This window comes from Balaenoptera physalus (genome assembly GCF_965194825.1).
Source record: "Balaenoptera physalus genome assembly, chromosome: 2".
Classification (NCBI taxonomy): domain Eukaryota; kingdom Metazoa; phylum Chordata; class Mammalia; order Artiodactyla; family Balaenopteridae; genus Balaenoptera; species Balaenoptera physalus.
Genome location: NC_138883.1, coordinates 87886900 through 87909104, shown reverse-complemented (window position 1 = coordinate 87909104; position 22205 = coordinate 87886900). Strand labels below are relative to the sequence as shown.

At 37.2% G+C, this 22205-nt stretch overlaps 1 protein-coding gene across 3 annotated transcripts in view; it reads left to right on the top strand.

Annotated features, from left to right (window-relative positions):
* The window catches only part of SPG11 (SPG11 vesicle trafficking associated, spatacsin), an 88370-nt gene that overhangs the window by 20848 nt on the left and 45317 nt on the right, over positions 1 to 22205 (top strand). For all 3 annotated transcript variants that reach the window (XR_014260637.1, XM_082450057.1, XM_082450056.1), the window contains exons 8-18: positions 1266 to 1398; positions 9583 to 9738; positions 10148 to 10323; positions 11990 to 12166; positions 13042 to 13113; positions 13403 to 13530; positions 13851 to 14032; positions 14768 to 14981; positions 18280 to 18483; positions 19813 to 19919; positions 21728 to 21873. Coding sequence is in view for 2 of the 3 variants with exons in the window: in XM_082450057.1 (XP_082306183.1) it covers positions 1266 to 1398; positions 9583 to 9738; positions 10148 to 10323; positions 11990 to 12166; positions 13042 to 13113; positions 13403 to 13530; positions 13851 to 14032; positions 14768 to 14981; positions 18280 to 18483; positions 19813 to 19919; positions 21728 to 21873 (1695 nt within the window). In the remaining variant the exon portion in view is untranslated. The remainder of the gene's footprint in view (positions 1 to 1265; positions 1399 to 9582; positions 9739 to 10147; positions 10324 to 11989; positions 12167 to 13041; positions 13114 to 13402; positions 13531 to 13850; positions 14033 to 14767; positions 14982 to 18279; positions 18484 to 19812; positions 19920 to 21727; positions 21874 to 22205) is intronic.

The window sequence follows — 22205 nt, the reverse complement described above, 5'->3', positions numbered from 1 at the left end:
TGTGGCCATGTTCCCATAAAACTTCATTTACAAAGACAGACAGGAGTTGAATTTGGTTGGTGGGCCCTGTTTTTCAGCCCCTGCTTTATTTAGGCCATCAGAGATTTGTTTGTACTCTCTGAGGATTTTTCTCTTTCTTTCCAGTTCAACTGAGCATTTAAAGGTATATTTTATAAACACACACACATAATTGACCCGTGAACAACATGGGTTTGAGCTGCGCGGGTCCGCTTGTATGATGACTTTTTTCAATAGTGAGTACTACAGTACTGCACAATCCAAGGCTGGTTGAATACATGGATGTGGAACCTCTGATTCACAGTGATGACTGTAGAGTTATACATGGGTTTTCCACTGCACAGGAGGGTCAGCGTCCCTAACTCCTGAGTTGTTCAAGGGTCAACTGTATATATATTTTTAAATCTGTGATTTTTACGTGTTCTTTATAGAAAACTTTCCTCAGATGCCTACTTTAGAAATGGGAGTCTGTATTTAGCCTGCTTTTTCAGTTTAACTTTGTATCATACTGCTTTAACATTTTAATTCAAATAGACGATAACTGTGAGGGTGATCCCTGAGTACCTAGCTTTGAATGGTGTTAGAATTACAGAATGGTAGAGCTAAAGCAGAACTGATGTTCAGAAAGGTTACAGAGACTTGCCCCAAGTCACATGGTCATTGTCAGACTCCTCACTAGAACTCAGGTACTCTTGCAAGATAAAGATAGCCTTGTGGGGACTTCCCTGGTGGTCCAGTGGTAAGGAACTTGCCTTCCAATGCAGCGGGCGCGGATTCGATCCCTGGTCAGGGAACTAAGATCCCACATGCTGCGGGGCAACTAAGCCCGCACGCCACAACTACTGAGCTCACGCGCCTCAAGTAGAGAGCCTGCGTGCCACAAACTACAGAGCCCACGTGCTCTGGAACCCGCACACCACAACTACAGAGCCCACGCACCCTGGAGCCTGCACACCACAACTAGAGAGAGAAAACCCGCATGCCCCAACTAGAGAGAAGCCTGTGCGCTGCAACGAAGAGCCCGTGCGCCGCGGTGAAAGATCCTGCATGCCTCAATGAAGATCCCGCGTGCTGCAACTAAAGACCTGATGCAGCCAAAAATAAATAAATAAATAAAAATCTTAAAAAAAAAAAAAAAAGATAGCCTGTGTCTCTTTGTGTTAGTACATTAAGTTGTAAAGTTTAAAAAATCTGTATCCCAATTTTTTTTCCTATTGTAATTTTTTTCTGATTTTCTCTCACCTCAGGCAGGAATAGAAAATCGTCAGCTGGACACAGTAGATTTCTTTTTGAAGAGCAAGGAAAATCTTTGGAGTCCATCCTCAAAATCTTCTGTACCTGATCAGTTTGATCACTTTCCATCCCATTCATATTTAAAACGTAAGTAGAGACTTCTACATTTGTATTTATTATTTTTCCTTTTTAATCACTTTCAAATTATTGTTCTGTTTTCTGATGACTTATTTATTTGCCAGGAGTCAGTCATAACATTTTATTTACTTTCTGGAATCTTGAGATAGTTGTGAGAATCTATAAATGTTCTTATCATATGTTGGGTGTTGATTATTCATATCCTGTACTGTGCTTTGTATTTTTGGTATGTAAAGAAGAGATGATCTTTCAAATTCAAGAGAATTTTATTCAAAAGAGAATAAAATTCATTTGCAAAAATTTCCCACTCTTGCAATTGTCTGAGATATTGATGTATAGTGGCAGTGCAGCTGGCTGAGTTGGGGACTGGGACTTGTTATAAGACTTTCCAGCCTGACTCTTCTGCTTTTTTGCTACATTACCAACACTTCTTTTCAGGACTTTGGCTTTCATTTATTTATTTATTTATTAATCAGTCATCAATTTTATACACATCATTGTATATATGTCAATCCCAATCTCCCAATTCAGCACACCACCATCCCCACCCCACCGCGGTTTTACCCCCTTGGTGTCCATACGTTTGTTCTCTACATCTGTGTCTCAACTTCTGCCCTGCAAACCGGTTCATCTGTACCATTTTTCTAGGTTCCACATACATGCGTTAATATACGATATTTGTTTTTCTCTTTCTGACTTACTTCACTCTGTATGACAGTCTCTAGATCCATCCACGTCTCAACAAATGACCCAATTTCGTTCCTTTTTATGGCTGAGTAATATTCCATTGTATATATGTAGCACATCTTCTTTATCCATTCATCTGTCGATGGGCATTTAGGTTGCTTCCATGACCTGGCTATTGTAAATAGTGCTGCAATGAACATTGGGGTGCATGTGTCTTTTTGAATTGCGGTTTTCTCAGGGTATATGCCCAGTAGTGGGATTGCTGGGTCATCTGGTAATTCTATTTTTAGTTTTTTAAGGAACCTCCATATTGTTCTCCATAGTGGCTGTATCAATTTACATTCCCACCAACAGTGCAAGAGGGTTCCCTTTTCTCCACACCCTCCCCAGCATTTGTTGTTTGTAGATTTTCTGATGATGCCCATTCTAACTGGTGTGAGGTGATACCTCATTGTAGTTTTTTTTTTTTTTTTTTAATTTATTTTATTTATTTATGGCTGGTAGGGTCTTCGTTGCTGTGCACAGGCTTTCCCTAGTTGTGGCAAATGGGGTCCACTCTTCGCCGCAGTGCATGGGCCTCTCACTGTGGCGGCCTCTCCTGCTGTGGAGCACAGGCTCCAGGCACACGGGCTTCAGTAGTTGTGGCACGCAGGCTCAGTAGTTGTGGCGCACGGGCCCAGCTGCTCCGCAGCATGTGGGGTCCTCCCAGACCAGGGCCCGAACCCATGTACCCTGCATTGGCAGGCGGACTCCTAACCACTGTGCCACCAGGGAAGTCTTCATTGTAGTTTTGATTTGCATTTTTCTAATAATTAGTGATGTTGAACATCTTTTCATGTGCTTCTTGGCCATCTGTATGTCTTCTTTGGAGAAATGTCTATTTAGGTCTTCTGACCATTTTTGGTTTGGGTTGTTTGTTTCTTTAATATTGAGCTGCATGAGCTGTTTATATATTTTAGAGATTAATCCTTTGTCCGTTGATTTGTTTGCAAATATTCTCTACCATTCTGAGGGTTGTCTTTTCGTCTTGTTTATGGTTTCCTTTGCTGTGCAAAAGCTTTGAAGTTTCATTAGGTCCCATTTGTTTATTTTTGTTTTTATTTCCATTACTCTAGGAGGTGGATCAAAAAAGATTTTGCTGTGATTTATGTCAAAGAGTGTTCTTCCTATGTTTTCCTCTAAGAACTTTATAGTGTCCGGTCTTACGTTTAGGTCTCGAATCCATTTTGAGTTTATTTTTGTGTATGGTGTTAGGGAGTATTCTAATTTCATTCTTTGACATGTAGCTGTCCAGTTTTCCCAGCACCACTTATTGAAGAGACTGTCTTTTCTCCATTGTATATCTTTGCCTCCTTTGTCATAGATTAGTTGACCATAGGTGCGTGGGTTTATCTCTGGGCTTTCTATCTTATTCCATTGATCTATGTTTCTGTTTTTGTGCCAGTACCACATTGTCTTGATTACTGTAGCTTTGTAGTATAGTCTGAAGTCAGGGAGTCTGATTCCTCCAGCTCCGTTTTTTTCCCTCAGGACTGCTTTGGCTATTCGGGGTCTTTTGTGTCTGCATACAAATTTTAAGATGATTTGTTCTAGCTCCGTAAAAAATGCCATTGGTAATTTGATAGGGATTGCATTGAATCTGTAGATTGCTTTGGGTAATATAGTCATTTTCACAATATTGATTCTTCCAATCCAAGAACATGGTATATGTCTCCATCTGTTGGTATCATCTTTAATTTCTTTCATCAGTGTCTTATAGTTTTCTGCATACAGGTCTTTTGTCTCCCTAGGTAGGTTTATTCCTAGGTATTTTATTCTTTTTGTTGCAACGGTAAATGGGAGTGTTTCCACAATTTCTCTTTCAGATTTTTCATCATTAGTGTATAGGAATGCAAGAGATTTTTGTGCATTAATTTTGTATCCTGCAACTTTACCGAATTCATTGATTAGCTCTAGTAGTTTTCTGGTGGCATTTTTAGGATTCTCTATGTATAGTATCATGTCATCTGCAAACAGTGACAGTTTTACTTCTTCTTTTCCAATTTGTATTCCTTTTATTTCTTTTTCTTCTCTGATTGCCATGGCTAGGACTTCCAAAACTATGTTGTATAATAGTGGTGAGAGTGGACACCCTTGTCTCGTTCCTGATCTTAGAGAAAATGCTTTCAGTTTTTCACTGTTGACAATGATGTTTGCTGTGGGTTTGTCGTATATGGCCTTTATTATGTTGAGGTAGGTTCCCTCTATGCCCACTTTCTGGAGAGTTTTTATCATAAATGGGTGTTGAATTTTGTCAAAAGCTTTTTCTGCATCTATTGAGATGATCATATGGTTTTTATTCTTCAATTTGTTAATATGGTGTATCACATTCATTGATTTGCATATATTGAAGAATCCTTGCATCCCTGGGATAAATCCCACTTGATCGTGGTGTATGATCCTTTTAATGTGTTGTTGGATTCTGTTTGCTAGTATTTTATTGAGGATTTTTGCGTCTATATTCATCAGTGATATTGGTCTGTAATTTTCTTTTTTTGTAGAATTTTGTCTGGTTTTGGTATCAGGGTGATGGTGGCCTCATAGAATGAGTTTGGGAGTGTTCCTTCCTCTGCAATTTTTTTGGAAGAGTTTGAGAAGGATGGGTGTTAGCTCTTCTCTAAATGTTTGATAGAATTCACCTGTGAAGCCATCTGGTCCTGGACTTTTGTTTGTTGGAAGATTTTTAATCACAGTTTCAATTTCATTACTTGTGATTGGTCTGTTCATATTTTCTGTTTCTTCCTGGTTCAGTCTTGGAAGGTTATACCTTTCTAAGAATTTGTCCATTGCTTCCAGGTTGTCCATTTTATTGGCATAGAGTTGCTTATAGTAGTCTCTTAGGATGCTTTGTATTTCTGTGGTGTCTGTTGTAACTTCTCCTTTTTCATTTCTGATTTTATTGATTTGAGTCCTCTCCCTCTTTTTCTTGATGAGTCTGGCTAATGGTTTATCAATTTTGTTTATCTTCTCAAAGAAGCAGCTTTTAGTTTTATTGATCTTTGCTATTGTTTTCTTTGTTTCTATTTCATTTATTTCTGCTCTGATCTTTATGATTTCTTTCCTTCTGCTAACTTTGGGTTTTGTTTGTTCTTCTTTCTCTAGTTCCTTTAGGTGTAAGGTTAGATTATTTACTTGAGATTTTTCTTGTTTCTTTAGGTAGGCTTGTATAGCTATAAACTTCCCTCTTAGAACTGCTTTTGCTGCATCCCATAGGTTTTGGATCATCGTGTGTTCATTGTCATTTGTCTCTAGGTATTTTTTGATTTCCTCTTTGATTTCTTCAGTGATCTCTTGGTTATTTAGTAACGTATTGTTTAGCCTCCATGTGTTTGTGCTTTTCACGTTTTTTCCCCTGTAATTCATTTCTAATCTCATAACGTTGTGGTCAGAAAAGATGCTTGATATGATTTCAATTTTCTTAAATTTACTGAGGCTTGATTTGTGACCCAAGATGTTATCTATCCTGGAGAATGTTCCGTGCGCACTTGAGAAGAACGTGTAATCTGCTGTTTTTGGATAGAATGTCCTATAAATATCAATCAAATCTATCTGGTCTATTGTGTCATTTAAAGCTTGTGTTTCCTTATTTATTTTCATTTTGGATGATCTGTCCATTGGTGTAAGTGAGGTGTTAAAGTCCCCTATTATTATTGTGTTACTGTCGATTTCCTCTTTTATAGCTGTTAGCAGTTGCCTTATGTATTGAGGTGCTCCTATGTTAGGTGCATATATATTTATAATTGTTATATCTTCTTCTTGGATTGATCCCTTGATCATTATGTAGTGTCCTTCCTTGTCTCTTGTAACATTCTTTATTTTAAAGTCTATTTTATCTGATATGAGTATAGCTACTCCAGCTTTCTTTTGATTTCCATTGGCATGGAATATCTTTTTCCATCTCTTCACTTTCAGTCTGTATGTGTCCCTAAGTCTGAAGTGGGTCTCTTGTAGACAGCATATATATGGGTCTTGTCTTTGTATCCATTCAGCAAGCCTGTGTCTTTTGGTTGGAGCATTTAATCCATTCACGTTTAAGGTAATTATCGATATGTATGTTCCTTTGACCATTTTCTTTATTGTTTTGGGTATGTTTTTGTAGGTCCTTTTCTTCTCTTGTGTTTCCCATTTAGAGAAGTTCCTTTAGCATTTGTTGTAGAGCTGGTTTGGTGGTGCTGAATTCTCTTAGCTTTTGCTTGTCTGTAAAGCTTTTGATTTCTCCATCAAATCTAAATGAGATCCTTGCCAGTAGAGTAATCTTGGTTGTAGCTTCTTCCCTTTCATCACTTTAAGTATATCATGCCACTTCCTTGTGGCTTGTAGAGTTTCTGCTGAGAAATCTGCTGTTAACCTTATGGGAGTTCCCTTGTATGTTATTTGTCGTTTTTCCCTTGGTGCTTTCAATAATTTTTCTTTGTCTTTAATTTTTGCCAATTTGATTACTATGTGTGTCGGCGTGTTTCTCCTTGGGTTTATCCTGTATGGGACTTGCTGCGCTTCCTGGACTTGGGTGGCTATTTCCTTTCCCATGTTAGGGAAGTGTTCGACTATAATCTCTTCAAATATTTTCTCTGGTCCTTTCTCTCTCTCTTCTCCTTCTGGGACCCCTATAATGCGAATGTTGTTGCGTTTAATGTTGTCCCAGAGGTCTCTTAGGGTGTCTTCATTTCTTTTCATTCTTTTTTCTTTAGTCTGTTCAGCAGCAGTGAATTCCACCATTCTGTGTTCCAGGTCACTTATCTGTTCTTCTGCCTCAGTTATTCTGCTATTGATTCCTTCTAGTGTAGTTTTCATTTCAGTTATTGTATTGTTCATCTCTGTTTGTTTGTTCTTTAATTCTTCTAGGTCTTTGTTAAACATTTCTTGCATCTTCTCGATCTTTGCCTCCATTCTTATTCCGAGGTCTTGGATCATCTTCACTATCATTATTCTGAATTCTTTTTCTGGAAGGTTGCCTATCTCCACTTCATTTAGTGTTTTTCTGGGGTTTTATCTTGTTCCTTCATCTGGTATATAGCCCTCTGCCTTCTCATCTTGCCTATGTTTCTGTGAATGTGGTTTTTGTTCCTTAGGCTGCAGGTTTGTAGTTTTTCTTGCTTCTGCTGGCTGCCCTCTGGTGTTTGAGGCTATCTAAGAGACTTGATGGGAGGCTCTGGTGGTGGGTAGAGCTGACTGTTGCTGTGGTGGTCAGAGCTCCGTAAAACGTTAATCCACTTGACTGTTGATGGGTGGGGCTGGGTTCCCTCCCTGTTGGTTGTTTTGCCTGAGGCAACCCAACACTGGAGCCTACCTGGGCTCTTTGGTGGGGCTAATGACAGACTCTGGGAGGGCTCACGCCAAGGAGTACTTCCCAGGACTTCTGCTGCCAGTGTCCTTGTCCCCACGGTGAAACAGAGCCACCCCCCACCTCTGCAGGAGACCTTCCAACGCTAGCAGGTAGGTCTGGTTCAGTCTCCCGCGGGGTCACTGTTCCTTCCCCTGGGTTCCGATGCGCACACTATTTTGTGTGCGCCCTCCAAGAGTGGGGTCTCTGTTTCCCCCAGTCCTGTCGAAGTCCTGCAATCAATTCCCACTAGGCTTCAAAGTCTGATTCTCTATGAATTCCTCCTCCCGTTGCCAGACCCCCAGGTTGGGAAGCCTGACATGGGGCTCAGAACCGTCACTCCAGTGGGTAGACTTCTGTGGTATAAGTGTTCGCCAGTCTGTGAGTCACCCACCCAGCAGTTATGGGATTTGATTTTACTCTGATTGCGCCCCTCCTACCGTCTCATTGTGGCTTCTCCTTTGTCTTTCGATGTGGGGTATCTTTTTTGGTGAGTTCCATTGTCTTCCTGTCAATTATTGTCCAGCAGCTAGTTGTGGTTCTGTTGTTCTTGCAAGAGGGAGTGAGAGCACGTCCTTCTACTCCGCCATCTTGGTTAATCTCCTAGCTAATCCTGAGTTGTGGTGAAGGAAAGCGCAGCGTTTATTGTAGGGCACCAAGCAAGGAATTCAGGAGTGCGAGTGCTCAAAATACCCCAACTCGGCTTTCATTTTTAATAAATGGGAGCTCTGCTTTTCTTCTTGGACCAGGTAGTCATGCAAATCCTCTCTTTAGAGGGACAGGGTAATAAAGTGTGTTTTCCCTTGTACATGAAGTTTTATAACCTGCTTTTTTTTTTTTTTTACTTGATAATATGTTACAGACATCTTTCTTGATAGTGATAGATATACCTATTATTTATGGTGGCATAGAATTTCATTGTATGGGCTGTACCATAATTTACCCAACCAAACTCCTATTACACATTTAGGTTGATTCTGATTTTTACTATTATTGGCAATGTGCTATAAATGCTGTGTGTTTGTGTAATTTCCCATATGTACAATTATTGGGATTAATTTCTAGATGTAGAATTCACAGGTCAAAGAGACACACAATTTACATTCTTAAATTTTTTTGTAAATTATCCTCCAGAAAAGTTTCACCAATTTGTACTCTTAAGTGGAGAAAATGACAACCTACTTTTTCTATCAATTTAACGTTAGTCCTTACTGACAATGTGGATTAGAAATTTTCTATTTAAAAACATTCTCTTTTGTTTTGCATGCAGAGTTTGGTCTCTTCCCTCTTGAATTGCTAATTTTTTTATGCTCCATTGTTTTTTTTAAGTCTGCTTGAATTTATAGAGAAAGGCCTGGTTTGTGGTGTTGAAGGAGACTCCATCAACGATTATATGGTCATTACTCACTTCTGCTGTTTGGTGGTCAGTGATTACTCCTTACTCCACTCTCAGCTGCACTGCTGTTCCTTAAAGGGTAGGGATGGATCTGGAAACAAGAAGCATAGGACTAACTTTACCTGCTTTCTCAGGGTAAAATCCATGTTTCCCATCATTCTCACACAGGTACAATTCTAGAGGTGGGGCCAATGCTAAGATAAACAGGAATCTTTTTTTTATTTTGCAGCTGGCAAATAGAGGATTTATTTATTTGCAGCTGGCAAATAGAGGATTCAGGGGCCTTGCTTTCACCTGTGTGTTTAAGAGAATGGTTTTGGAATCAGACAGGCTTAAATTCAAATTTTGTCTGTGCCACTTACTTTCAAATTAGCTTGGACAAGTTATTTATCCGCTCGAAACCTCAGTTTCCTCATCTGTGGAAAGGGGGCTATAACACCTACCTCTCAGGTTGCTAAATGGAATAAATGAGGTAGCATTTATAAAACACCAAGTACAGTATTTAAAATATAGTAGTTGGTCAGCAAAATCGTAGTTACTAGTAGTATCAGTAAATGATGACTAGTAGTAAGTAGAGTAACTAAAGTTTGCAAATAATGAGACTTCATGAAAGTTTTTTGAGCTTTTTGAGAATAAAACATCAGTCTTTGTCTTATGTTTTAAGATATTGCAGCATGGTATTTCTGGATAGGTTAATTTTACTGGGAGTATCCTGGTGTTCTTCATGTTCCCTTCTTTGGTTTTTCCTCAGATGTGGAAGAGCTGACACCAGCATTGGATTTACTTTGCTCAGCAATTAGAGAAAATGATTCTGAAACCCAGAGCAAACACTTTTCAGAACAATTGCTTAATCTTACACTGTCTTTCCTTAACAAACAAATAAAGGAGCTTTTTATTCACAATGAAGGTAAGAACAGCAGCAAAGAAGGGGATAATTAGCCCATTCTTACGTCAGGACAGAGATATAAGTAGTCCTATTGCATGAGAGAGCATAAGCTGGGGAGTACCATTTGCTTAGGTTGGGTAAAGTCAGTGTGTAACTGAGTGAGTGAATTGGGTTTTAATACTGGGAAATTTGGCAGAAAGAACTAATCATTGTGAAGAGGGTGAAAAGGGTTATATTAAAACATGGACGTACTTGTAAATAGGAGAAACCTCAGAGATTTTTTGTTTGACATGAAAACGCTGAGTTTGAATTTTCCCATTTTGTAAACTTCTTTATAATTATAATAGCTCATGGTTTATTCTGTCTGCGCGCACGCACACACACACACACATTTATGTACATGAAATTGGCACATTGGTGTTTTCCATAGGGCTAGATCAACATCTACAGAAAGGAGTGAACATTTTGACCAGCTACATTAATGAACTTCGAACCTTCATGATAAAGTTTCCTTGGAAGCTAACAGATGCTATAGATGAATATGATGTAAATGAAAATGTCCCCAGAGTAAAGGAGAGCAATATATGGGAGAAGCTCAGCCTTGAGGTAAATATGAGTAATTATCACTTCTTTTATTTGCCAGATTTAGAGGATCTGAGAAAACGATAGAAGAAACAGAATTTAGAATCTGTACACTTGTGATTCAGAATCTTTGGCAAGGGTTTTAGGTTTTATAGATTTTTGGATCTCTGGGCACAACTTCAAATTTAGGTCTACAAGTTTCATTTATTTAATTCAGAACACAGATAGGCTCCCTCTTTATGTCAGATCTGCCCATTTGGATCCAGGGACAAACACCCAACCCCAAACTCATTGTGAACTGTCACTCCTTCAATGTCTAGGGCCTGGCACTTTGGACTTATGCATTCTGCCTGACCCTTGAATAAATCAAATTGCTGCTGTTGATTCTATCTTAGGAAAATTTTATTTTATGACATTATTGCTTAGAAGTATATTCGAGTCCTATCTCAGATTCTAGTTAAGATATTTGGTAAATTAAGTTTCCTGTATTTATCAACTTGCCTTTCTTTTTATAGTGTAAGTTAATACAGCCAAACTCTGATGCTTTTTTCTGACTAGGGACTGGAAGAATTCCTCTAACCTCTTGGAGAGTGTTGGCATTGGAAAGACAAAGGCCAGAATAGCTTAACCCAGAGGATCAGAATTGATAGGGTTTGAAAGTTGATACGGTTGAGATGCTGCCAGGTTCACAAGACTGCTCTTCTTGGGGTGGAAGGGTAGGGAAGGACCTGCTGTGACTGCATTTTCTGTCTCTTAATCATTCTCTAGCCAAAAATACTTGATTTTCCTTCCACTCTTTTGGGCGTCTCTCTTCCCGTCTCCTTCGCAGGTTTCATTTCCTGTTTTCCCCTCTTTTAATGTGCTCCATGGCTTCATCCGTGGTCTTCTGCTCGTTTTACTCATAATCATTGATTTCTAATTTTGGGGGAGGTCACAGTCCACTTTGATGAAAGCTGTGGACGCTGTCTCCAAAAACATGCATATGAATGCATGTTCTTTTTAAAACATATATATCTTCCTAAAATATATATATGATTATATCACCCTTGCTTTTAAGATCCTTCAGTGGCTCTGCATAAGTTTCAGGATAAAATCCATCTCACACACACAGTGCCCTTTATGATGGAGCCTTTGCTTTTCTTTCAAGTCTCGCCTGCTACTGTCTTCAGCTTTTTCTCCAGTTATATTAAGTAATTTGGAGTTCTCTGAATGCTTGATACTGTTTCTTGCCTTTATGCCTCTGCATATAATATTCTCTCTTTTTTGGAACACATGTTCTTTTTTCAATAAACGTATGTAACACATACTTGTCTTTAAAACTTTTACTTCATCAGTCATCTCTACTAGGAAACCTTTTCTTTTTTTTTCATCTGTCTTATTTAGATGTTCCTTTTCTGGACCCTCCTCTCTGGAACCCTGGGATACCTATATCATCACCCTTATCATACAGTACTATAATCAGTGCTTTATTTGCATTTCTTCTACTAGTCTAAAACCTCCTAGAGAGCAGAGTCCATCTTTTGGTCAATTCATGTCCCCTGTGCGAAGCCCCAAATCTAGTAGAAGGTTTTCAGTATAAGTCCCTTATTGAGGTACTCAGTAAATGTATAAGTCCCATGTTGATAATCATAATAAGGTAATAAAAAGGAACTCAAAAAGCAAATATTTTTCTTCCTTCCATCTTTCCTAGGAAGTTATTGCCAATGCCATTTTAAACAACAAAATACCAGAGGCACAAACTTTCTTCAGGATTAACAGTCATTCTGCTCAAAGACTCGAGGAGTTGATTAGAATAGGCCTAGATTTGGTCTTTGACAATTTGAAAAAGAATAATATAAAGGAAGCCTCTGAGCTTTTGAAGAATATGGTAAGTGGCATAATCTGTTTGATCGTAAAGTCTCTAATGTAAGAGAAGTTCTCTTATGTATTTAATATAATTTCTGGTTGATATAAAAATTGACTTGTATTCATAGATGTGTCACAAACTAAGAAATCTGTGTAACTTTTACTAGGAAATTATGACAGTAATACTGGGAAACATTCTTTGGTACTAAGAACTTTCTTGAAGAGATTTTTTGATTGGCATTTCCATCATTTGTTCTCTGTTAGATATGGTACTTTGGTTAGAAGGAGACAGTGTTTCTCATAAAAGGTTTCACACATGTCAGAGCATGCACAGGACCTCATTATTTGTTGGGGGACATTCTTTATTGTTTATGTGACCTCTTATATCTCCATTTGAACTTTCCAGTGGCTTTTACCTTTGCTTTGTGTTCCATGGTTTTACTTCATTTGAGAAGGGAATGTCCTAGAGGTGGGGTTCTTGGACTAAGCTGAGATCTGGGCCTCATCTGCGTGGTTGAGGTCTTGCCCACGGTAACTTGCTGGAAGTTCAGAGGAGTGAAACTATGTAAAGGTTTTTATTTACACAGGCTTTTGTCTTCAAGTGAATCATCATAGCAGATAGCTGTAGTTTTGGTACTATGGTCACCTGGCATTACCCTAAATTGTTCTATGTGCTGCCTTTCTTCTGGCAAACAAAGTGCCTTAAGGAGTTTAGGGATAGGCAGTAAATATGCATGATAAATGTAGAAAATGAATGTTTACAAGAGCTGAAAAGTTGTGGAATTCTAACAAGGCATATGTCTATAATAGAGTACTTCTGTATTTAACATATATTTATGTTCAAAATAGCTCCATTACAAAATGTAAGTTTTCTTGATTTTCTGTGTTTTACTTCAGGGCTTTAACGTAAAAGACCAGTTGCTCAAGATATGTTTCTATACAACTGATAAAAACATACGGGACTTTTTGGTAGGTAAAGGTGAGACTAAGTAGTTTACATTTTCTAGTAAATGTTGGTGAAACTTCAAAACGAATTATTTTAATATTCAACTAATGCCCAGTAAGTAAAAGTATGACAATTCTTTTGTCTTTTTAAATGATCATTTTGCATTTGTGGTAAAGGAAACTTTGTGCAAATACATACATTGCCTCAAAAATTCAAAACACAATTCTTAAATGATATTTAATATCATGACATTTGTTTTGCAAATGTTCTTGATTTTTGTGAGGTCACTGCTTTAATTACTTTTTATTCAAGGTTGAAATTTTAAAAGAAAAAAATTATTTTTCCGAAGAAGAAAAAAGAACTATAGACTTTGTGCATCAAGTTGAGAAGTTTTATTCAGGACCTTTCCAAGAAAATATGCAGATCCAGTCTTTTCCCAGGTAGTCTCATTAGCCCCCTTTTTATAACATGGGAAGAATATTGTAGACAAAGCTTAGCTTATAATTGTTAGCATGGACTTCTTATGTGGAACTGAGCTTACATTCCTTATGAAGATAAAACTTGTATCATCTAGAAGGGACTTAGGAATTCCCTGTCATTTCAATATGTGCATAATCAGATATATATTTTTAAGATAATAAATACAAAATTAAGAGTATTGAATTTTGTGTTCCCCAAAAGAGTAGAACTTTCTTGAGCAGAGAAAAAGGAATGATGCTTTTTCCTCCAAAATTAAAAAAATTTCATATCACTCTTTTAGGTATTCGATAAAGGAACAAGATTTTTTCAAGCACAAGTCTGTTTTGGACTCATTCCTGAAATATGATCATAAAGATACAGATAAACTTAACAAGCAAGATCACAGAATTGTGTTAACTTGGGCTCAGTGGTGGAATCAACTAACACAAGAATCCATCCTTCTCCCCAGGATAAGTCCAGAAGGCAAGTGTGAAAGAGCCTAAAATCTGAACATAGTGAATGAGGATTAAATTAGGCATTGGTATTTGAATATTTTGGTGTGTCCTCATTTTAGAATTCCTTTTGGGGGAAAAATATATTCAGTTACTTTAAAATGTAAGTCATTACATTGAGCCCTTTTTCTTATCTTGAGGTTTTTGTAAGGGATTTATAATGTGATAGTGAAAGAGAAAAGTCACGTGGTTCAGTGAATTGAGATTTCAAGGCTAAGAGTTCTCTTCCCAGCCTCAGAGTGACATTCTTTGTTTTTCCAAATAGTCTTTGGTTTCTTCTTATTTAAACTGAGGATCTGTATCATACCAGGGCTCTGGGGAATATGTAACACTGGCAAACAGTGGTAATTCATAGGGTGTCAAATTCGTGTTTATTATTACAGCCAGAGTTTTTATTTATATTAAGGAAAAGAGAAGGGAAAAAGAGGGCTGAAAAGGTAAATGAAACACACAGATAATTCCCAAGTTTCATTTAACCACTGTAGTAATGAGAAGAAACATTTAGCTCTTCCTCCAGCTGATATATCGATTATAAAATGAACACCGCCACAAAAGAGGAAAATAGTAAAAGAAGCAGAGGGCCTGAATAATTCATCTGTTATATAAATATTTGTCCAGATCATCATATTTACTCAGTTAGTGTTGAGTTTTGTGTCAGTAATCATCATTCATTGCTATTCTAAAATGTATTTTGTTCTTAATGTAGAATACAAATCATATTCTCCCGAAGCCCTCTGGAGATACCTCACAGCTCGCCATGATTGGTTCAGCATTATCTTGTGGATTGGAGAATTTCAGACCCGAAATAGTTATGCCTCACTTCAGCAGAACAAATGGCCCCCTCTGACTGTTGACGTTGTTGATCAGAATACTCGCTGCAACAACTACATGAGGAATGAAATTTTAGATATGCTGGCCAGGTACTGTAAACTGTGGGGATGTGTAAAAGGAAGAACAATAAAATACAGTGGTGCAACTTTTCCTCTGAAATGCCATAAATCCAATGCAACATTGTTTCATGATATTGATATTTTAAAATTGAAAGGGCATTATTGTATATTGAGGTTTTAAAATCACATGCATTTAACATTAGGTAGTGAATAGGCCCTCAAATTCTAGATGAAGCTTCTTCCCAAAACACTGTATATGCTTTGGTGTAGAAATGGTAAGCTATCCATGGGGCTACAAGGACCAAGTGACAAGAGCTGAGATGAGGATACCTTAGTATCCTATAATGTTTCCCACTATTCTCAGTACTATCACTGCACCCGTACGCCATGTATGGCCTTTAACTAAAGAGGGCTGCTCAATTAAGAAAACAGTGAGGGGAAGTATCTCTTGAAGTGATAACTGAAGACTTTAAACTTTTAATTCATTTCTAAAAATAATTGTTAGCTTGAACCATGTGAACTTGCCGTTTGTAGAGGTCAAAAATGGTTGAATATCAGCAATTTCATAGAGCTCAACCTATCTCCCTAAGCTGTCAAAATAATATGAGACTTAACATATTTGTTAATTTTTAAGTTTCTTAAAATTATTTCCCATGTATTCTTTTATATTTATACTTACTGGGGAAGTATAGCTGTACTGTCCTACCCAACTTAAAGATGTGGAGAGGGAGATCTAAAGAAGTTAAGAGCTTTGCCTAACCCAGTTACTTACAGGCTTCAATCATTTTACCCCTGACTTTCTAGTCACTGTTCTTTTCATTGCACTTAAATCCTTTTCTTCTTGTTTGCTAAAAGTAGACTTTTGTATAACTTGTATGCTTATCAAATATTTTGCTTAATACTTGATTGTTTAGAAAGATAATATATGTGTTTTAACATGAATTATGACAATAACGAATTAGTGAGATCTACTATATTAACAGATTAAAGGGAAAAAATCATACCACCCTGATAGATACAGAAAAGCATTTGATAAAATTCAACATCTATTTCTAATAAAACCTATTAGCAAACTAAGAATAGCTGCAAACTTCCTTAACTTTAAAGAGGTGTTAAAAAAGAAATCTTCTAGCTAATATTATACTTAATGGTGAAACATCACAAGCATTCTCTTTAGATTTGGAACAAGACAAGCCTGCTATCAATTCTTCCCAAGTTGATCTTTAGATATAGTGCAATCTCAATAAAAATCCCAGCAATGGATTTGACAAGCTGATTATAAATATTTATATGTAAATTCAGAGGGTCAAGAACAACCCTGAAAAAGAACCTGCCCTACCAGATATTAAAACTTACTCTAAAGCTATAGCAATTAAGACAGAATAGTGAGCATAGAAACAGACTTTTTTTTTTTTTTTTAATTATTTTTATTTATTTATTTTTGGCTGCATTGGGTCTTCATAGCTGCGCACCGGCTTTCTCCAGTTGTGGTGAGCAGGGGCTACTATTCGTTGCGGTGTGCGGGCTTCTCATTGCAGTGGCTTCTTTCGTTGCGGAGCACAGGCTCTAGGCGTGCGAGCTTCAGTAGTTGTGGCATGTGGGCTCAGTAGTTGTGGTGCAGGGGCTTAGTTGCTCCGTGGCATGTGGGATCTTTCCAGACCAGGGATCGAACCCATGTCCCCTGCATTGGCAGGCGGATTCTTAACCACTGTGCCACCGGGGAAGCCCTGAAACAGACTTACATATGTATGCTCACCTTATATATGACAGAGGTGCCACTGCAGAACAGTCTTTTTGGAGGAAACAATAGTCTTTTCAACAAATGGGGTTGGGATAACTAGATAGCTATATGGGGGAAATGAAATTGGACTCTCTGCCTTATATCATGCATAAAATCAATTCCAGGTAGATTTTAAAACCTAAATGTAAAATGTAAAAATTATAATGCTTTTAGAAGGTAGGGAAGAATATCTTCATGACCTTGGGAGTAGGGTGTGCTTTCTAAAAGGCCTGATGGGGCAAAGGAAGACAACAGTTACTGAGACCAAGGGAGCTGCCTGGCAGGAGTTGTGTCTCTTAGTGGAGAATGTCAGCCAACCTGCTCTCACCTCACACAGAGAGTGCCAAGGTATCCCCATCCTCCCTTTTTCTCTAATTCTTATCTCCCGATGGGAGTCTCCCATAGGAGACGAAACCAAAACAGAAACCTGAGGGCACAGGAGTCTTCTAGAGCAACCATACAGGTGAGCCTCCAGGGACACAGAGCAGGAGAGTAGAGCTTGGATCTGGAGGGGAAAGATACCAGCACACACAGACATTTCACAAAAGAGGAAGCACAAATGGCCAATAAACATATGAGGAGATGTTCTTCCTCATTTGTAATCATGGAAATGGAAATTTATTTTACCAAAAATCTAGGAACAATGACCATCAAAGTTAGAGCAGATAAGTAAAATGTAGTATAATCGTACAGTGGAACACTATATAACAATGAAAACTAAAAAACTATAGCCATAGGTATCAACATGGATAAATCACACAATGGTGAGTAGAAGAAACAAGACAACAGTATATCTAGGACGTTCCCTTCTTATATAAAGTTTGAAATAGGCAAAACCAAACCTTATATTATTTGGGGTTACACACATGGGTGGTAAAACTATATGGGTGAATAAAAGTAAGGGAATAGTTATCATGAAAGTCAGGATAGTGGTTACCTCTGAGGGCAAAGCACATGTAAAGGGGGAGGAATACACAGAGGACTTCTAGGTACAATGTTGTGTAATCTGGGTGCTGGCTATGCAGTGTTTCTCTAAACTCCACATAATATGTTCTCTATACTCCTTTAATGGTATGTGTGATGTATTAGTAAACTTATAAAAAATATTTAAATGCAAATTTCTGTTCTTTAATTGTTGGTCTATTTAAATTATTCTGCTTTAATTTCTTAATGATTTTGTTTGGATATTTTGGTGAATTCCTCAATGTGTAAAGCATCTAGTTTCAAGAGTTAACCACTGTTGCCACACTGGGTTGTACAGTTTCAGTAAAAACAAAGTAATGGAGGTAGCTTAGTTTAGGTTTTTGAAATATTTAATATAACTCGAGACTGTCATTACTACCTTAAAATACTGCAGTGGTGCAGAAACCTTTATTGGAAACTAGCAAAATATGTGTGTCAGAACATATTTATGGGGTAAGAATTGTTAAGTATTAATTTGTAAATACTTTTAACTAGTTGAGACTACTTAACAATGGAAATGATTTGGTCTGCTCTGAATATAGCAACTTTTTAACTTGCCATCTTTTATTTAAACCTGCCCAATAGGAATGGAATTTTTATTACATCTGAACTAGAAGACTTTGAACTCTTTCTCAAAAGACTGAACCGTATTGGGGGCGTGATGCAAGATACCCTCCCTGTTCAAAACTATAGGTCCAAAGATGGTTGGGATTTCCATTCTCACTTCATTCTCTATTGTTTGGAACACAGTCTGCAGTATCTTCTTTACGTCTTTCTTGACTATTACAAGTGAGTACTAAGAATTAACTTGTCCTTGAGCAGGCCTTCACGTTCCCTCTTTCCGTACTACTTCTGAATGTGACTTTTAGGAAAATATTAAGGGTTGTCGTGAGGAATACTGATATTTTTGAAGTAGTGCCTCCCACTCTAACATTTGGTACATCTTTTAGTTCAATACTGCATTCAACTAAATGCTTATTATGTGTTTTTTGGTGATGTTAATTCTGTAACATCTCTGTTAACCTTTTAAATAACTAGAAATTAGAAAGAAATGCTTTACAAGTTTAAAAGAGGGAGGATTCTAAAGGTTAACTTGGACTTCTTTGATATTTTCATTACCAAGCAAATGTTAAAAACTTTAAATTCATTGCCACTGCAAGGTATCTTAGAAATGCTCTAAAGTTTATAGTTAGATAGACATCAATATATATTGATGTCTAAGGTCAACCTGCACAATTGTATCTGTGGCCAGTGTTAATTGCTATTGGGTCAGTAATAATAAAAATAGTAGTAGTCTCTAACGTATGAGTGCTTACAGTGTTCTTGACACTAGCCTTAGTACTTTACATGCATTATCTCTTTTAATCTTCAGAAAACCCTGTGAGGTGGTTACTTACACCTCCATTTCACAGATGAGGAAACTGAAGCTTTGAAAGAGACTAAGTACCCTATTTAAGGCGTGCAGCTAGTAATTGGCAAAGCTAGATTTAATTATACTTATGTTTGATTCCAGAACCCACATTCATGTGCTAATGAGAACATTTTTATTTTATTTTGTGTAGTGAAGACTAGGAAGTCAAGCAAAGGGTGTATTTCTTGTTCATATCATTAAGACTTACTTGAACACAGAAATGTTTTCCTCAAAGCTACTGGCAAGTGGAAGTTTAAAAGCTATATTTTTAGAGGACCTGTTATGAGCCTTAACTGCTTAGTCCCAGCTTCTCTTGTAGTTATGTAAAGGTTTTCAAAAACCTCTTAAGTTTGAAAAAGCTAAAGAGCTTTTGTTGTTAAAAAAAAAAAAAAAAAAAAACAATACAACGTATCTTCAAGTGCAAAGATATCTGGTAATCTTATACAGAGTTGGTAAAATTTCATCATGGTAGGAAATACATTTTAAGTGATATTATCCCTGTCTCTAAAGTTCTCTATTTCCAGATCATAAGGCATATGTAAAACACAACACAAGACTGGGATTATATTGTGTTATATTTACTTTTTAATTACAAAGTTCTTTTTTTTTTTAATGCTAGTTATCACCTGAGCAAACATGGTTGTAATTGTCTGTCTTATCCTCTGTGTTAATCAGATAGTTTTTTTGTTTGTTTGTTTTATATACAGACTTAGTCCTCCAAATTGTCCCTTTTTGGAAAAAAAAGAATTACATGAAGCTCACCCTTGGTTTGAATTTTTAGTTCAGTGTCGACAAGTTTCCAGTAATTTAACAGGTATGGGTGTATTGTATTAAATAACAAAACTTGCTTTGGATAAATAACTGGTCTGTTGAATGGAATTTAAATTGCGAACTCTTTGAATAAACTGTCTAGCTGTAGACAAATATTTGACCATAATCTAGACTCAAGCTTTATTTAAAAAGCAAAAGACCAAAAATGTTAGCCTCTTGACAGTGAAGAAAACCAGACTCGGAGCAGATAGCATGTGTGGTTATGCTGGTCATCTCCTGTCCTACCAGTTGATCACAGGTTCCTGCTCTTTGGTAGACTGACAGCCTGTTTCCATGAGGAGGTGGTCTGTCTTCCAAATGGCTGCCCTGAATCTTTTAGTAAGGAACTCCAATTGGAGTGAAAATAAATCCATCGTATATGTGGGATTGTTGTGTCTTCTCTAGTGGAGCCAGTGATGGAGAGCCTTGCTCTGGTTATAATCAGGTAGAAAAACCCTGTGACCCCTGAGGGCTTAGTGGTTGTTATTCTAGAGGGTCAGGAAAGGGGACAGGCCAACGCCTTAACATAGGCAAGGAATGTCAACAGCCAATCTTTCACTTTTATGTAATGCCCGGTTTCTTTCCTCATGAATAATTTTTTTCATAATGTGGGTTGAGGTTTTTTTGGTTTTGTTTTATTTTTCTGGTGATCATAAAGTAACATGTTTCATTGTTAAAAAATAATAATAATAAAAAAGGAAGCCACAGACAACTATCAAGATAACACCTCAGTAGGTAGACAGCCTACGTGAACAGGAAGATAACTATCCATAGGGAACTCTGGATATATTTTAATATATTTTGTTCTGGTTATTTTCTCTATACTTTTTTTAAACCTAGTCAGTATTGTATTTCATTCATCCAGCAAATATTTATTTATCCCCTACCTTTTGACAGTCTGTAAGTGCTAGGGATATAACCAGAAACATCTATGTATTTGTATATTGCGTTTTTTCATACAGTAATTATAACATAAGAATTTTCCTATGTTCTTAGAGACAATGACCATTTTATGTCTACATAATATTTCATTGTATAGAAATAGTCTTATTTAATTTACTATCCTCTCATTTTTTGACATTAAGGCTGTTTTCAGTTTTTCCTATTATAAATAATAATCTTGAGTATATTTGAACTTAAAATTTTTGTGCTTGTTTCAGATTATTTCCTTAGTACAGATGGGTTCCTGGATATAAAATTCCTGGGTCTGGGGTTATATGCATTTTGAAGGTTCTTGATATAAGGCTAGATTGCTTTCCAGGAGGGTTATACCATTCTTTTCTGTAAGTCCCAGCTTCTATGCACGCTGACCAGCTCTGTGCTTGAGGATGAATATTTTTAAATATCATTGCTGATTTGATAGGTGATGTATGGCATCTAATTACTATTTTAATTTGCATTTCTTTATTGCTAATGAATTATATAATTTTATGTGTCAGACATTTATATTTCCTTGTTTGTAAAATGGTTATTTCTTTTGTCCATTTATCTGTTACAGTCAGTATTTTGGGCTTTTGTATTGATATGAGCGCTTTGTTGAAGGCATTAATTGTTAGGTTGTCATCTGTTGTTGATTTTTCCCCTTGTTCATTACTACCTTTCAATTTTCTTTGTTTGAATGGAAGTTTTTATTTTTATGTGGACAAATCGTTCTTTTTTTCCCTTTGTGACGTTTTCCCATTGCTCTTAAACTTAGAAAATCCTTCTTACTGTGGATAGAGTTAAAAATTAATTTTCTTTCTCAGAATTATGTAATCCTTAGTTTAGTATTTCTCTCTCTCAAGGAGAAAAATGTACTCTCTTATTTTTCAGATCCCAAACTGATCTTCCAGGCTAGCCTTGCAAATGCTCAGATACTTATTCCCAGCAACCAGGCCAGTGTAAGCAGTATGCTATTGGAAGGACATACCCTCCTGGCCCTTGCTACCACAATGTATGCCCCTGGGGGCGTCAGCCAGGTATGGACAGCACTTCTACCTGTTATGGCAAAATAGGACTGATTTTAAATTTAGCAGAAATATCGGTGGATTTTCTAGATCTCAGTTGATATTAAAATATGACCACTTACAAGTATTTCATTAGATTAAAGAGCATAAAACAAGGGTGAATTTTTAAACTTTATATCATATCCTCTCAAGTTGAAAGGAGACTGCTATAGTCAGCCCTCCATATTCGGGGATTCTGCATCCACAGATATGGAGGGCTGACTGTACTACAGTATTTATATGAGGGACTTGAACATCCTTGGATTTCGGCATCTGTGGGGGTCTTGGAACCAATCCCCTGTGGA